The sequence below is a fragment of the Cydia amplana genome, chromosome 21 (genome assembly GCF_948474715.1).
Source record: "Cydia amplana chromosome 21, ilCydAmpl1.1, whole genome shotgun sequence".
Classification (NCBI taxonomy): Eukaryota; Metazoa; Arthropoda; class Insecta; order Lepidoptera; family Tortricidae; genus Cydia; species Cydia amplana.
Genome location: NC_086089.1, coordinates 6,500,217 through 6,517,916, shown reverse-complemented (window position 1 = coordinate 6,517,916; position 17,700 = coordinate 6,500,217). Strand labels below are relative to the sequence as shown.

The following is a 17,700-nucleotide window of genomic DNA, read 5'->3' as shown; positions in this document are numbered from 1 at the left end:
AAGCTCAAGAAGGCTTGTGTTGTGGGTACTCAGGCAACGATATTACAATAGGTATATAAAATAAATACATAGAAAGCACCTAAGACTCAGGAACAAATACCTATGCTCATCACACAAATAAATGCCGTACCGGGATTCGAACCCAGGACCATCGGCTTTACAGGCAGGCAGAAACTCACCTCGTTAACTTGTTATTTTGTTGATTTAAAATCACGGACATCGGAAAAATATGTGTCCCCTTTTGGGGTGTCTTTCATGGGCATATTAATTATTGTAGGTATTAAGTAGACTTTTCTTCCGCAGGTGCAGAGGAAACTAGACCCAATGATGAACGTACTAAAGTCAGTTTTCGGGGTGTGCAGCGGGTCCGCAGAGAAGAGCGAAGTGCACGACACAGTGCGCCGTGTTTTCGGAAACGATATGGTCATGAAAGAGAACACTGAACGACATTTGGTGTTAGTACCCAAGGAACATGAACATCTAGGAAAAGTATTTAAATTTTAACCTTAGTGTAATGCTACGTCTTACGTAGGCGAATAACGCGCGAACGCCGCGCGGCCGCCGCGCCGCTTCCCGTCTAAATCGCTCACGTACGAGTAGGACATACCTATACGTATCAACGGTTTGATTCATCCGCCGCCGCGCCGCCGCCTCGCCGCGCCGCGCCGCGCCGCGCCGCGTTCGCGCGTTGTCCGCCTACGTAAGCCGTAGCGTAAGGCCTGAGTGGACGCTCGAGTTGGGCGTGCAGCGGGGCGGGGCGTGCGGCGTGCATGTTAAACAAATGCAAACGTATAAGCGGCCTTAGTGCACGCTGCTCAAATCCCTTGGGAGCTCGACGCCACGCTGCACGCCCCGCCGAACGCTCCGCTTCGAGCGTCCACTCAGGCCTTACACTTACACATTTAGTGCCGAAAACCCGACTATCGGGTATTTTATGATTTCGTTCCCAGGCCGGACGACCCGATAGTCGGGATCGTCGTAACAACATTATATGACGAAATTGTTGTAGCCTGGCGCGGATGCCTTATTTAGCTGGGTGGCAATGAATGTGTTAAAAATCGTAGATTCCGCTTGTGCCTCGGTTATGCCGCATAGAGAAGGAAGAATTCATGGTTCTCGGAAAAAATGCAGAAAATTCTCTCATTTACTTATTAGAAAAGCGATAAAAGGCTGATATGATGATGATGATATACTTATTTTTTTAGGAGAAGCAAGTATCTAAGTCACATTAAGGAGAACCTGCCAAAAATGTTGGACAGCAAGGCAGCCTCCACACACAAGAGCAAATCGAGCAAGAAACACACTGCTGTGGTAATAGTTGATGTTTGTACTGTTTTTTATTGTAGAATAAATATTTAGAAATACATATTTTAACCTTTTGGACGCCAATGACCGATATATACGCACCGCAGGTCCAACGCCAAAGACGTATTAATCGGTCAAAGACCACAGAGCAACATAGACTTAGGTGCATATGCATGAAGTTCAATTTCAGTTTTGACACTTCGGTGACGTGGCGTCTGAGAGACAGCTTTTGGGTTTGACACGGCGTCGAAAAGGTTAAATAAAAAAAGCTCCACAAGATACACTTAGTTTGCCTGTGGAGTCAGGTATCAGTCTAGTCATCATCATTACTAGTAAAAGTAGCAAATAACGCTCACTGCTCAGTAAAGGAATATTGGTACATTTGGTACATTAATTTTTCAAAAAAAAAAAACAAAATGACGCTATATACCACTTTATCTATAATTTAGGAAAAAAGTAGTTTCAGTCAAATGTCACAAAATTATTCTCCTGATTATTTTTCTTAATACGATTTTGGATACAAGTCTCTCGGTAGGTATACTCTGTTTCATCAGGTATCACTACATAGTATATAATTTTTAAGAAAAAAAAACCGACTTCTATGCGGCCCGGTGAAAGATTATTGTAGATGGTGCGCTATGTAGAAAAGGAAGCATTTCGTTTCTGTTCTGTTCAGTTCTAACCTAACCTAACCCACTTTTGTTCGGTTCTGTGAGGATAGCAGTTCAAACCTAACCTAACCCACTTAACGGCGCATGCGGTGCGGTGTACGGGGGTTTGAGCGGGAGGGGTTTGGCCTCATCATACTTTATACCTACATTTTATGGTAGGTAATCATAGTGGTTTATTTAGTTTAGGTATCATAGTGATTTTCCGGGTCAAGGTCCGGATCTGTGTCCAAGTCCGGGTCCGAGTCCGGGTCTAGTCCAGGTCCGAGTCCGAGTCCAGGTCCGGGTCCGGGTCCGAACCGGATCCGGGTACGAGTCCGGATCTGGATCCGAGTCCGGGTCCCAGTCCAAGTCAAAGTCGAAATTCGAAATCACCAAACATGTACTATGCGTCGTTGAAGAGTTCTGTTCTGATCATCATCAGCAGTTCCAGTTCATCAAATGCGACTGTTTTTAATGTTAATGCTTTATTTTATGATGAAAATACAGAAAATTCTATACGTGTGCCTTTAAGATTTGAGGAGTTCCCTCGATTTCTCATGGATCCCATGTTCAGAACTTGAGCTTGACATAAATATGGCTTAAAAACCTAACTTGCTTAACAAACATAACGAAAAGAAAAAATCGCCAAACGCGAGCTATGTGTCGTTAAAGAGTTTCGTTCTGGTCATCATCAGCAGTTACACTTCCTCAAATGTTACTTTTTAAATGTATATGCTTGATTTGTTGATTAAAACACAACAATCACTATATGTATGCCTTTAAGATTTGAGGAGTTCCCTCGATTCCTTATGGATCTCATCATCAGAACTCGAGCTTGACAGAAATGTGGCTTAAAAACTAAACTTGCTTAACAAACATAACGAAGAGGACAAATCGCCAAACGTGAACTATGGGTCGTTGAAGAGTTCTGTTCTGATCATCATCAGCAGTTCCATTTCATCAAATGCGACAGTTTTTAATAAAAATGCTTGATTTTTCTGATGAAAATACAAAAATCTCTATACGCACGCCTTTAAGATTTGAGGAGTTCCCTCGATTCCTCATGGATCCCATCATCAGAACTCGAGCTTGACAAAAATGTGGCTTAAAAACTTAACTTGCTTAACAAACATAACGAAGAGGACAAATCGCCAAACGTGAACTATGCGTCGTTGAAGAGTTCTGTTCTGATCATCATCAGCAGTTCCACTTCATCAAATGTCACGTTTCTGAATGTATATGCTTGATTTGTTGATAAAAACACAAAAATCACTATATGTATGCCTTTAAGATTTGAGGAGTTCCCTCGATTCCTCATGGATCCCATCATCAGAACTGGGTTTTGACCAAAACGGGACCAATCTGTATGCATATACATACAATCAAAAAAAGAATTTTCAAAATCGGTCCAGTAATGACGGAGATATGGAGTAACAAACATAAAAAAAAATAAAAATAAAAAAAAACATACAACCGAATTGATAACCTCCTCCTTTTAGATTTGGAAGTCGGTCAAAAACAAAGTCGCTTCCCGCTGTCTGTCTGTATGCTTAGATCTTTAAAACTACGCAACGGATTTTGATGCGGGTTTTTTTTAATATATAGAGTGATTCAAGAGAAAGGTTTATGTATAACTTTGTTAACCCGTGGGAAGCCGGGGCGGGTCGCTAGTATACTATACAAAATAACTGTAGTTGCATTATTTTTACAGAATGTGGAAACTCAAGATGACAGACACGGTCGTGTTGGACCTAAGATTGTGGTTTTTGATGCTTCTACTGGTAAGTGTGTACCGTACCATAATATAAGGTTGCCTTTCCACTGAGGCTGAGGTAGACTAGGCAAAAGTAGGATTCGGTGTTTTAGGTATCACTTGACTTGAATGTGAGTGAAACGTAACGTTGACACTGCTGGTATACAGCCTACTCCAATGTGATAACGCTCTATCATATAGCGGAAATCATATGAGTAACACACAAAAAAATACTTTATTATTGAATTTATTAGGTTAAATATTTGCTATACCTACAATTTTACAAAAAAATACACAATATAAATATTTTATTAAAATTATTTTTGAAGAAGTATGATATACATATTGACGCCCACTTGCAGCTCGTTCAACAAGATGTTGAAACGTGTTGAGATTCCCTAGGCATTAGTGGAAACCTTTTTCCCATTTTTTTGTCGTTTAGCTGAATCCTTAACTGAAAAAAAGGAAGTTTCATTACATAAGCATATAAATACACTCTTTCGGGGGCGAAAAATCCATCTAGCCTAGCTAGGTCTTATCTCTGGGAAAACGTTCATTTTTGAGTTTTTATATATGTTTTCCGAGCGCTGGTGGCCTAGCGGTAAGAGCATGCGACTTGCAATCCGGAGGTCGCGGGTTCAAACCCCAGCTCGTACCAATGAGTTTTTCGTAACTTATGTACGAAATATCATTTGATATTTACCAGACGCTTTTCGGTGAAGAAAAACATCGTGAGGAAACCGGACTAATCCCAATAAGGCCTAGTTTGGAAGGTCAGATTGAAGGTCTGGGTTGGAAGGTCAGATTGCAGTCGCTTTCGTAAAAACTAGAGCCTACGTCAATTCTTGGGATTAGTTGCCAAGCGGACCCCAGTCTCCCATGAGACCATCGCAAGCGCGGACTTCTGGCCGAAGGGTGTGGTGTTTCGGCGGTTCCGGGGCAACCTGCCGAACCCCACGCCGAGTCAGACGACGCTACGGAGCCACGCTGTTACGTCGTCGCCCAAATCTAATATTTAGTTAATTTCATTTTTATGTATATTGTTTTTCTTTGTATCTTTATATTTTGTAGTTTCACAGTGCCTTGGTTTTGTACTGTAATGCTGTGTTACTTATTTGATCAATAAATAAATAAATAAATAAATGAGCAGTGGCAAAATGCCGGGATAATGCGAGGAAGAAGAATATATATGTTTTCCGAACAAAGCTCGGTCTCCCAGATATTAATTATCCTAATTAAGTAACACTAAATAATAAATAACAACATAAACAATATAAACAAACGTCATGTAATAAAACAATCTGTTGAAGTGTAACACTTACCTTTCGGTTTAGTTAATTTTTCGAATTCGATTTCATTGAGGGGCTCGTTAGTAAAAAAGTGTTCCAAGATCGTCTCCACATTACCCAAGGCTAGTTGTATCTTCTCAATTCCCGTATTCAATCTAATTTGTAGTTCCTGATATGCACCAAGATAACCCAAAAGTGTTCTCTCGAAGTCATTTTCCAAAGACACAATAGGTTCTTCATATTTTTCTTCAGGAATGGTCCCGCCAACATATGGTGTATGGGTGTTGTCAGTAAATTCCTTTTCCAAGATTTTCTCTACATTACCCAATAATTGTTGTATCTTCTGAACGCCGCCAATCATTTTCATTTGTAGTCCCAGATATTCACCAAGATTATCTAAAAGTATGCTTTCGAAAATTCCCAAATGATGCTCTTCTTCCATTAGATGTTCTACGGTCGCGCCAAAAGCTACGACAAAGGTGCACAAAAGTACTGCAAATACCTTCATTATGAGGTTTTCTGAGTAAAATAGATGTTCACTTGAAACTGGGACTAATGAGGGACAATGGTCACAGCGTTGTAGAAGCTAGGTTTTATACAAAATCAATGCGCATTTTTTTGCGGAATTCTGACAGCTACGCATAAGTAATAAAAGCTATTATCTTGTGCGTCATACTAATAAATAATTTTCGGCATAATTAACTTATCTAGGATTTCTTTCATTTATTACATATTTTAAATTTATTACTTTTCCTTTTCAATATGTAGGTACATTTATTTTAAGATTACGGTTCAAAAAGCAACCCTTTGCTTTTTAAACATAGAGTTTTATATACTTAAAGCTATTTTGACACGATTTTACGTTTTATTATTCACATGCGTATTATTTACGTACTCGTTGACATGTGTATCACTGATACGTATTTATTTTCTTACACGAGTCATATACACGTGTCAAACTGTAATGAAAAATAAAATAAAATAAAGATGTGTTCAAGCGAAGTCCGGTGCAAGTGAGAATTAGCAACTTCCTAGATATCTCTGGCTTTCCAACAATAATTAGGTTGGGTTGGGTAATTTCCAGCTATTAAAAAGTTGTGTTTGCGCAACAAAAGTTTTCATTGACTAAAATAAAATTCTATATATGAAACATCTAGCACAGCATTTCAATATTTGATGTTTTCAAGCTGCACGCAGTACAATGGAGTCGCTCGCGGTACAATTCACGTGCCGTGGTCATTTTTGAGCTCAGACTTTCATAGTACATCCTGGTCCTGAACATACCAAACCGATCCAGATGACGAGGTAGACCCCCCCGCTATTTGGTGGACCAAAGTACAAAAAGAGATGAACTAGGACAGCCTAACTACGCAGACAACCCAGAACAGAGCTCTCTGGCGTAAACGTATATGGAGACCCGATCCCAGATGAGTTGGGAAGAGGGTTGGCCAAAGAAGAAGAGACTTTCGTAGTACATGATGGTCTAGTCATACCTACATGAGGTGCTATTCGGCAATTATGGAATACTTTGTGTTCCAGGTACTGGACGGCTAGTTCTGGTCGGAGACGAGAGAGTCAGCGTCCAGGGTCTCTCCAGTTTCGCGACCATCAGGGCTACAGCCTGCGTGTTTGCCGGGAGGTGGATGTATGAAGTCCAGCTCGGGACCAAAGGGATCATGCAGGTTAATACTAACATATATAATTATCATAGGTCTTGTATGACCAAGACTGAATTGATTTTAAATTAACATGAAAGATAAACTTTTTTACATATTATTTTTAAGCAGCGTAAAAACTGGGGCTCAGCCTTAAATAAAATGGGCTGTGACAGACGAACAGACAGACAGATAGGCAGACGCACGAGTGATCCTATAAAGGTTCCGTTTTTTTCCTTTTGAGGTACGTAACTCTAAAAATGACTCTTCTCATGTATTTTTCTAAACATTTTCGTATATGTAAAATTATAGAGTGTATCTACACTCTATAATTTTAAATATCTATTTATAAAATCTGATATCCAGATTGGCTGGTGCACCAGTTCCTGCCTCTTCTCCATGGACACAGGAGTTGGGGACACCGCGAACTCCTATGGGTACGACGGTGGAAGAGTTAGACGGTGGAACGTAGCCACGTCTCCCTACGGCCAAGCATGGTTGCCAGGAGACGTGATAGGCTCATGCATAGACCTGGATCATGGAACACTGGAGTATTTTAGGTAAGACCTGTCATGGCTATAGCACAGAATAAGTAATAGTAATATCATACAGAACGGACACGCACCGCCCCGCCCCGATTCGGATTACCTCGCCCGCGACAGGCCGCGACATGAATGTGTGCGTAAGTCGCTCTACTGAGAACATGTCAGGATTCCGTCAGAAACTTAATGACGCGTGTACAGACGTGCCGTGCACACATATAAACGCAAATCATTTTTGATGTATGGCGTGTCCGCCCTGTGGCTATAGTCACTATCTCGCGTTGGGTTGGCCCATGAACAGCAATTCAACGGTCTGAGATACTACGCACTCCGATGCTTATGACGGTGGTAGTCAGGAGGTGGAACGTAGCTGAACGTAGTATCATGGTTGCCTGGTAACGGTATTGGCTCTTGCATAGATCCATAATGAGCCGCTGGCATACTTTAGGTAAGATCTAGTCCCTAGAGGATGCCTGTAGCAAAATAAGGATAGAAGACACTGTCACCATCTATGGTTATGACTATCACTGTGGCAGAGTATATGGAACGTAGCCATCATTTTAAACCTTTTAAGTAGGTACCTATTGACTTATATCTAGTTTTTCTAAATAGGAACGGTGTTTCCATGGGCGTGGCATTCAACAACGTCACTCACGGTAACGGCGTCGCCTACTTCCCAGCCGTTTCGCTGGCGATGCAAGAACACTTGTATGCTAACTTCGGACACGTGCCTTTTGTGTAAGTTTACACGCTCTTACTCATCAGTAGCATAGAGAAAAAAATACATAGAGTGCTCACTCCATACATCAGTTTTAGTGCCAAAAAGACTATTAGCATCTAGCATCGAGTAGCGGAACTATCAGTACTGCTACATCTATTGTCAAGTAGCAGTACTGATAGTTCCGCTACTCGATGCTAGATGTAGACACTGAAATTAATAGTCTGAACTGATGTATGGAGTGAGCACTCTTGTCTTACTATATTTCTCTATGTCAGTAGTTACGTCCTTTGTCTTCTTCGCATACACGTCGTTAAAGTGCACCTTTATCATAATCTTCCGAGTAGAAGATAAAATGTTTTGGTTGTTTACCTTCTTACTGAAACTGAACTAAATCGTCATTCACTTCAGCCGGGCCAGGCGGCTAGCACAGGAGTGGCGTGACAGTATCTCGCCCCTCCTGTGCTAGTCCTAAGTAGGTAGTGCGTAATTACTATAGATACTCATCTTTAAAAAAATATACGGTTACGTGCCACGTTTTAAACATTCTAAGAAGTTTTAATGTCACGTGAGTTTCCTAGTTTAAAGTCCAGACGTGATAATCGAATCGATTTTATCAGAAAATAAATTGGCGTCGATCTCCAATTTAATCACCAATTTTAGTTTTATGGTGATATTTGAGCGTTCTAAATTAACCCTTCGTATGTCTAAGGACTGATCAGTGCGCACAAATTTAAGTCCATTGTTTAATACAAAAGGTTTAAATTCGTTCGCACTGATCAGTGCTAATACATACGAAGGGTTAAAAAAGTGCCACCGAACGCGAATACTGGAGCTACAAATTGGTATTCTTGCGTCCGCACCTCCATTTTATCGGTATGTGCGAGCCAAATTGGCGTTTGCGTACGCACGGCCTGATTTGATCGGACAATTTGATCAGATTGGCGAAAAGCCTTAAATTGGGTGAAAAGCTAGTAAAACTATCGTTGTCAGATTCCCCCAGGACGATTTCGCGCCGCTCCAGCTGCCGCCGGTGCGGGATTGCGCGCGCGCAGCCCTACTGTTCAAGTCCATTGACGCGCTGCTGGAAGAGCTGGCCAGGGTCAACGACCTTAGACCGATCTCGGCTAAGAGTAGTAAGGTTCGACGATCTTAATTAAAACAAAAATATTACTTATGAGGAAACAAATTGTGTTATTTCAAGTAAGAAACTAACTAAAACTATATAAATTATAAACTAAAATACTCGTAGATGGCATATTTACGAAAGAAAAAGTCACCAAGGCCTCCAGTGTCCAGGGCTGGAATCGAACCAGCGTCGAATGAACTCGCGGCAGATGATTAGACCGCTCGACAATCCGTTTCGTTTTGTTTTGATGTCTTTTGTACCTATATGACACTTATTTTAGTTTAAAATATTACTTTGCCAATCCGCGAAATAATTTATCATATACCAACCACTTAAACTTACCTACTTGCGTATTTTCTGCTTGCAATTAATGTTCTCACCCTGCCAAAAAATCACCGTGAAAATAAATACGCACATAAATATAACAAACCACCACCAAAGGTACACAAAGTAGCCATTATTCTTTTTTCAGGCCAGGTCAGAATCCTCCAAAGCGACGGAGGAAGAGGTGGCACTGCGCATCCACAGTTCCAACTCCACGTACACCCCCAAACCCTCGCCCCATCAGGTCGCGGTCACGAACAGCACGGACCACAAGAAGATGTCCAGAAAGGTAGGATCCAGTCTGGGCATAGAATAGAATAGAATAGAACAGAGCAGAACAGAACAGAACAGAACAGAACAGAATAGAATAGAATAGAATAGAATAGAATTTATTCGTAAGCACAAACGAGACAATACATAATATAAAAGAAAACACCAAATAAGATTAAAGTGCCACGAAATGGCCTCATCTCAGCATGTTGCTGGTGGCTTCGAGCGCTGTCTTCCGATGAGACCATCAAGTGAGAAGAATCACGGAGGGTCACAGACAAGAAGAAAAAGATATAAGATAACATACAGTTAAATAAGATAAGAAAATGGATATGTACCGTACCTAAACAACAGCTCCGTCCTTAAGCCGATGGTTTGAAGAGTTGGATCGCTGTTAAATCACGGTCTTCCAATGAGCCTCCACAGCATACAATTATATCTTTAATAAATTAAAATTTTAATATTCCAAATCCCTCAGTCCTGAATTCCTGATCTAACTACTAGAAGGATTACTGTAAGATGATGAAATATTAGTAAAAAGTTGTATCCTACAAAAACCTATAGTTGAGCTGAGGAGAACGGTCATTACTGGCAATCGTATTAAAGCCATTTTACCGTAGCATTCGAACACATTATCCATCCATATTTGACATCGATATTTCTCTCGATTATTGCAATAGTGATTGAGAGGGAAACAAAGAGCAGTAGAACTCTTTGGAACTGTTTCTTGGCTTTACCTAAGATTAGCAATAAATAATCTTCGTTGTTCCAGGCTTTCCTCATGTCCCTGGCCCGCTTGGCGGTGGTAGAGCTGGGCATCAGTCTCCGACTCTCCTATGTGGTGGTGTCCGAGCTACTGCCTCGAATTCGAGGCGCTCTCGGCGTCAAGAACAGATCCATCAATGTGGACGCACTAGCTGCCGACTTTTATGCCAAGGCTAAGGAAAGGAATTTTGTAAGTAGTTCCCCGTACCGTCAAAATAAATATATGTTAAAACATCCCCAAGTTTTTTAATGAAATATGTGTCCTGAGGATTGAATATTATGTTCCATATCGCAAAGATCCTGTTCGTTTGTTTCCAGACCGACTTGTCAGTCAAATTCCTATCACAAGCCCAGCCGAAGTTGTGCACGATGCTGGACCTGCTGTGGACGTTCTTGGACGAAGCGGCGTTGTGTGATATCTTGGAGCACTGCGTCGTGAGGGAATGCCTGCTCTTCGATTTGGTGTCCCCGGTAATATTACTTATTAGTCTTATTACAGGCCAGACCCTAGGAAAGCACTACCTATTATGCCACCTAGCTTTATTGTCGAAGAAATTTGAAGTCCACTTATATCACAAATTTTACTTGTATACTTATTTCAGACGTCCCATAGATAGTAGGTACTCCATAACGGTAGGTAGGTACGTTAGTTATGGGCTACGTAACCCTAAAATAAAACCTATACGTGTCTTCCTATATGCGGGAAACAAGCGAAAAAGTCATCACTCTTCCTATAACAGTTTTAAATGGGAATTACCTTTTGTATTGTTTGTTCTTTTGTTGTAACTGCGTCGAAATATCGGAAGCTCGAAAACAATACAAAAAGGTAATCACGGTTCATATCCCGGTCGATATAAGTGTAGTCATAACTCTTCCTATTTGATTTGGACACTATATACTTACAGCTAAATAGAAAAGTAAACAAGAAAAATCGTAGCTTCAAGCAGGGCTTGAACGTGCGTCGTTCCAGCACTATTGGTACTCTCCAGCTTATATAAAATTTCCATCGCAGGACATGCAGTTCACCCAACAGCTGGAAGGCGTGTACGTACTCTGTGGTCTCATGCAGCACGTGGAGACCAGGCACCACCTCGTCAAATACGTCTTCTTCAACAAAATCTCGTAAAATTCTTTGTTGTCTTATGTAAATCGCATACACACTGACTACACTGCGCCAGTCTTTAGTGGCATTGAATGAATGAATGTCGCATGCGGTATTTTCGGACCTATAAACCTTCAAGAAAAGAGCGTATTCCCATCTCAAAGACCGGATATTTCAACCCCTCTCCCTCTGGTGTTGCGGGTGTCCATAGGCGATGGTAATCGCTTCCCATTAGGGGTCATCCATTAATTACATCACACGAAGTTCTAGGTTTTTTGATCCCTCTCCCCCTCATTGTCACAATTGGTCACATTTGGCAAACCCCTCCCCCTGGTGTGACTTCACATTTTTTCAACGAAATCGCCAAATCGAATTAAGTAGGTTGTACCTATTATTAATATTTTTTCAAAATATTTTTAAAAAAAGATATATTAGTAATTTTATATCCCAAAACTGATCAGGAAAGAAAATTAAACGAATAAAAATCCTATATCATAAATGTTCATTTATTTTGGCATGACGTTGACTATTCATAATTCTAATGGTGAGTGGTATAAATATATGGCGTATATTCATTGAATTTCATTATTGGATTGTCAATAGGTAGTTTTTTATTTTATATACAGATTCGACAACTTCCTAAACGTGAAGTGCCCGGACGAGGCGGTCCTCAAAACCGTCGTCCGCAACCCGTGGTGGCAGAAGCCGACTCCTGTTCAGGGGGAGACAGATCCTCGGATAGCTGGTATACCTACGTTTTCATTATCATCCAATCAGGCCAAAACGTCTAATGCTGGACATGGGCTTTCCTCAAGGACTTCCGCAAGGATCCGTCATGAGTGTCATGACACTGCCTAAATTCAGAATCGTCTTATTCCATTCACCAGGGGCCCGTTTCTCAAAAGCTTGTAACTTGTAATACAAGCGGATGTCACTTTTTCACAGCTTTTGTTAGAAAGAAAGGGACTTCCACTTGTATTACAAGTTACAAGCTTTTGAGAAACGGGCCCTGCACTTTTATACTCTACCAGTAATATGGTGACAGCAAGCTGTCTTATCTTACCTATTAAATTTTCATTCGGTCGAAGGTTAGATGGGCGATATTACTTATAAGGACAATTTCTCTTTTATACCTCAATGGGAGTGTGCAATCATAAATATCATAATCATAATAAAATGTACAGCCCAGTACTTATTCCTACATTACAGACTTATAGTTCGTTTTTTTAGCATTAGAAATAAGGTAAACAATCTTGGTGTCTTTTAATTGAAAAACACATTTTAAAAATAAGTTACGGCAAATATGTAACAATTATGAATCTAATACGATCATTTATATTCTTCTGCTTTCATAAGTAATAGTTTTTGATTTTTAAAAAGCGTTTTTCAATTAAAAGACATGTCAAGATCGCTTACCTTCTTGCAAGTTCTTTCTAATGCTAAAAAAAACGAACAATCAAATTTTAACTTACAGAAATGGCAGAAACAGGCACGCTAGCACGTCCTAACCCGTTCACGGGAGGTAATGGTCCAAAAATTACATTATTTCGTGATTTCCAGGATTCGGTTTACAATCCGATAAGATAGAGTGGAAATTAAATAAAGAGAAATAAAACAGTTTTTACCCTGGCAACACCAGAGTCTTGATAAGAACCTGGACAATGGTCAATAAGCATACCAACCTGCCATGATTTTAATTTATTGGGTTTCTCGCAAACGTTCTTCACCGGCAGGTGCCTAAGCCCCTAAGTGTCAAAAACAATCAAACATTCAAGTGCTGATAAACTTACAGGACGCGCGCTTATGTGGCAGAATAAAATAGATTTATGGCTGTCTGCTGTTTACAACCGTCGTGTCAATGCAACATAGTACAGATGTATCTAGTGTAAAATTGTTTTCCATTGTATTTTCTCGGAAGGGTGCGTATCATAATGAATACGCACTTTTGGTATAATTTCAGTTTACAAACGTTCAAAACGTATACTTATCTTATGTAAAATGCACTAAATCTATATTTTCAATAAGTATAACATAAAAATAATATAACATACAATATACATACCGCTGTTTGGTATAACATACAAATAAACTAATTATATTTAATATAACATTCATTATGCATATCATCATTTTCCTCGCGTTGTCCCGGCATTCTTGCCACGGCTCATGGGAGCCTGGGGTCCGCTTGGCAACTAATCCCAGTAATTGGCGTGGGCACTCGTTTTTACGAAAGCGACTGCCATCTGACCTTCCAACCCAGAGGGTAAACTAGGCCCGTATTGGGATTAGTCCGGTTTCCTCACGATGTTTTCCTTCACCGAAAAGCGACTGGTAAATATCAAATGATATTTCGTATATAAGTTCCGAAAAACTCATCGGTACGAGCCGGGGTTCGAACCTGCGACCTGCGGATTGCAAGTCGCACGCTCTTACCGCTAGGCCACCAGCGCTTTTTTGCAACATTCATTATGCATATAAATTAAAATAATGAATAACATCTCATATAAGTATCTGAACAAGACATCAGTAAAATTATTTGGATAGCTCAGTATTTCATAGGTCATCGAAACTAATTACTGTCAGAAAAGTAGGTTAGGTTAGGTTAGAACTGTGACTCCCCAGAAAAAGAAACTGCTACTAGAAAAGTAGATTAGGTTAGGTTAGAACTATGACTCCTCAGAAAAAGAAACTGCTACCAGAAAAGTACCGCACAGAAAAAGACACTGCTAACATAAAAATATGTTAGGTTAGGTTAGAACTGTGACCACCCACAGAAAAAAACTGCTACCAGAAAAGTAGGTTAGGTTAGGTTAGAACTGTGAACCCTCAGAGAAAGAAACTGCTACGTTAAAAGTAGGATATTTTAGGTTAGAACTGTTACCCCCCTTAAAAATTTATAATTAAATTTATTGCGTGGTATTTGTTTTGTATATTATATTATTTCAACGTTATATCTTTTTATACTTATCATAAACGATATTATATGTAAAGTTCATTATACGTTATAAAATTATGGAATTCATTGTTATACGTATCACACATTATACTTATTGCACGTTATGCCATTCAAAATTATACTAATTGAATTTATATATTCTGAGCAATATATTATAGGTTTGTATACGTTCTATTACTTACCCTTCTTGGAAACGTTCGTATTTGTCATGCCTACTTCAGTCAACCTATACTTTTTGTACCAAGACTGACTGAAATAGCCTTCGATCAACACGGAAGGGATGCGGCATTCGCACTATTTCCCCTCTGCCTAGGTACAAGATCAACTGATCTAGCGCGGGTAATAAAACTAGTTGCGCTCGGATTTTTAACTAGACCGAGTCCAGACGCGCGAGTGAACACAGCAGCAGAAAAAATGCCTAATTGCTCGGTTTTTTGTTGTAAAAAGAGGTCGAGGACATCAAATTTACAAAAAGAAGGTGTTACATTTCACATGTAATTTTTTTTTTCATGTCATACGTTTAATTACATTTAAACACAATTAAATTATTATATTTTAGTCTCATGTAATTGCTGGATTTATCGATTTTGCTCGTCCAGTACAAATTGTGGATCGGTCGAGCGACAAATCCGACTTCTCATCTCTCAGAATACAATAAAATTCTTCTACGTAAATGTGTTAGTGTGCGTGTTAATTGTCACACTTGTGACTCGTCCGTACACAAAAAGAGATCGAGGTTTGCCAGATTTGTCTTTGACGTGTGTCATTTTCTATGTATTTGTGTCGTCATTACAGATTGGATTATGTATGTAAGTGTGTGATAAGTGCGACTGTGTGCACGTTCCCCCCCGCGAAAAATGGCAGAATGATTTGAATGTCAAGATATCGCTTGGGCCTATCCCTTCCGACGTGTCGGAAGCCCGTGTTGATCGAAGGAAATAGCAAGACACGTTCGTACTTTGCCGTGACAAAGCGATGGAAAATAATTATGCTCTACATCTGTACATAATATTTTATTTTTATTTATTTTTTAATATAGCCCAATTAATTTCTACTCTTTCTGGTCGGCCTGTAATATTTGTCCCTTTCGATAATTTCCAATACATTAATTACAGGAACTAAAAACGAATACACCACATCACTTGACGACATTAAAATAGAAACGCAGTACAAGGAAGACTGCAATAAAATCACTAAAGCTGTCGCGCCCTTAGAGCAGATCCAGGTACCTTCATAACCATTTAATAAGTTGTTGATTACCACGGTAGTGGCAAACGATTAAGCCGTACTATATGGCGGTTCAAGAACTTGCATACGATTCTTCTCCGAGACCACAGGGACAACGCCGTTATTAAGCTCCAACACGAACAATTTAATAATGTGTAAAGAACGTGAAAGTTTAAATCAGTGTTTTGCATACGATTTTCTTTACATTTGCGATATTTGGTCGATGGATTGAATTCAGTGTATTTTGTAGTAACCTAGTTACACACACTGTAGGTGTAGTGTAACGTGTAGATGTGTGTGTCTATAGTATGTATGTGTATGTATCGAATATTGCATGCGTGTTATTGAACCGTCTAAGGCCCACTTGCACCATTCCTCTAACCCGGGGTTAACCGATTAAACCTGGAGTTACCATAGCTACCAGTACAATTTGACACTGGATTAACGGTTTAACTGCTCAATCCAGGGTTAGTGGGATGGTACAAGTGGGTCTTAATGGCATTCAAAATCTATTGGTGACGTCAGCGCCAACTGATGATGATGATGGGTCCTTTTGTTCCACAGCTAGAGTTTCTCTTGATGCTGCTGGACAACTCGGACGGCACGAACATGGTTCCGTCGACGAGGAAGATCTTCATGGAGAAGTTCAGGAGATACATCATGGACAACTGCATTTTGGACATGGTGATTTTACCCGACTTTAATAACCTGGCCCCTTAGCCAACATGCCAATCGCTAACGCTCCGTGGCGAACGAAACGCAACTGACACTGCTACACTAATATGGATGAGTGATAAAGAGACACAAAGCGATTCGTTGGCGAAGCGATAGCGATCGTCATCTTGTGGTTAGGCCGCCTGTTGTAGAATCTTTTTACTTAAATACAACTTTTCTGAGAAGTGCCGAATTAAATAATAAATCAGCAAACGTAAGCTGTTAAGGGCTGTGTAGACGTCAAGTCTGATGGCTAAGCCCGGAAAAAGGGGTAGACATAAAATATTAGGAGTTAAGACATTAACATATTTTAATCGAGCTCTGGTTCTGGTGACCCCTTAGATCCTCAATGTATAGGTAAATATTGAATAGGACCACTTGCACCATCTCACTAACCCGAGTAAAATCAGTGTCAAATTGTACTGGTAACCATTGTGACTCTAGGTTTATCCGGTTAACCCTGGGTTAGTGGAATGGTGCAAGTGGCGCTAAGTAGATATTTAATTTATGAAATACCCTCACGGGTCTTTTTTGGTACAGAGGCTGTTCAACATATCGCGCAACTCGCCTGCCATCTCGTGGTGCTGCCACGCTCGACTGTTGTCCGCCGTGCTTAAGCTGTGGGACGAAAAACCACTGGGTCAAACGTCAGTATACTCACTGGGTTAACCACCGACAGTATTATATGTAATTATGTATGCCTTAGAGGATGTTTTACTTATTGAGTTAACCTTCTGCCATCTTGTTGTGATGCCACGCTCGACTGTTGTTCGCCGTGCTTAAGCTGCGGGACGAGAAGCCTCTGGGCCAAACGTTAGTATTAGACCTGAAATAAAGTCTGCACTAGAGGTCCGAGGAATTGTAGAGGAGCCTCTTTTGACACAGTTTTGCACAATTTCACATCCTACCGCTTTATTAGCTCAAAAATACATACAGATCACATGTGGACATAGGATCCGCCTTACCCGGACCCCGTAATCTGACTCAGACTCAGACCAGTTCCGGACCCGGAGCAGGCCTGGTTCTACCAGCCCCAGATCGGAACCAAATCTGACTCTAAACCCGAAGCAGACCCGTTTTGTGTTAACTGGATTGTCTAACAGATATCAAGAAATGTCCATTTAACATAATCAACATAAACGCAATAACAAAAAACACCTATGGGTACTTTCCCTTCATTTACCCGACGAAATTTTTGCTTGGCACCCTGGGCTTTGACTCCCTGAAATTGAGGCGTAATTATGCTCTCGTGACCGCGGCGTGCCGAATGATACGTGAGGAACCCAGACTGTCCACAGCTG

General features: G+C 40.4%; 1 protein-coding gene across 1 annotated transcript in view; it reads left to right on the top strand.

Annotated features, from left to right (window-relative positions):
* Positions 1-297: 297 nt before the first annotated feature.
* LOC134657796 (E3 ubiquitin-protein ligase RNF123-like) overlaps positions 298-17,700 on the top strand; it is a 36,315-nt gene continuing 18,912 nt past the window's right edge. The window contains exons 1-16 of the mRNA XM_063513349.1: positions 298-455; positions 1,206-1,323; positions 3,667-3,736; positions 6,537-6,679; positions 7,019-7,212; positions 7,807-7,932; positions 8,906-9,053; positions 9,514-9,654; positions 10,408-10,590; positions 10,719-10,871; positions 11,413-11,522; positions 12,129-12,247; positions 12,977-13,024; positions 15,574-15,683; positions 16,250-16,369; positions 16,940-17,046. Of these exons, the coding sequence (XP_063369419.1) occupies positions 325-455; positions 1,206-1,323; positions 3,667-3,736; positions 6,537-6,679; positions 7,019-7,212; positions 7,807-7,932; positions 8,906-9,053; positions 9,514-9,654; positions 10,408-10,590; positions 10,719-10,871; positions 11,413-11,522; positions 12,129-12,247; positions 12,977-13,024; positions 15,574-15,683; positions 16,250-16,369; positions 16,940-17,046 (2,021 nt within the window). The 5' untranslated portion in view covers positions 298-324. The remainder of the gene's footprint in view (positions 456-1,205; positions 1,324-3,666; positions 3,737-6,536; positions 6,680-7,018; positions 7,213-7,806; positions 7,933-8,905; positions 9,054-9,513; positions 9,655-10,407; positions 10,591-10,718; positions 10,872-11,412; positions 11,523-12,128; positions 12,248-12,976; positions 13,025-15,573; positions 15,684-16,249; positions 16,370-16,939; positions 17,047-17,700) is intronic.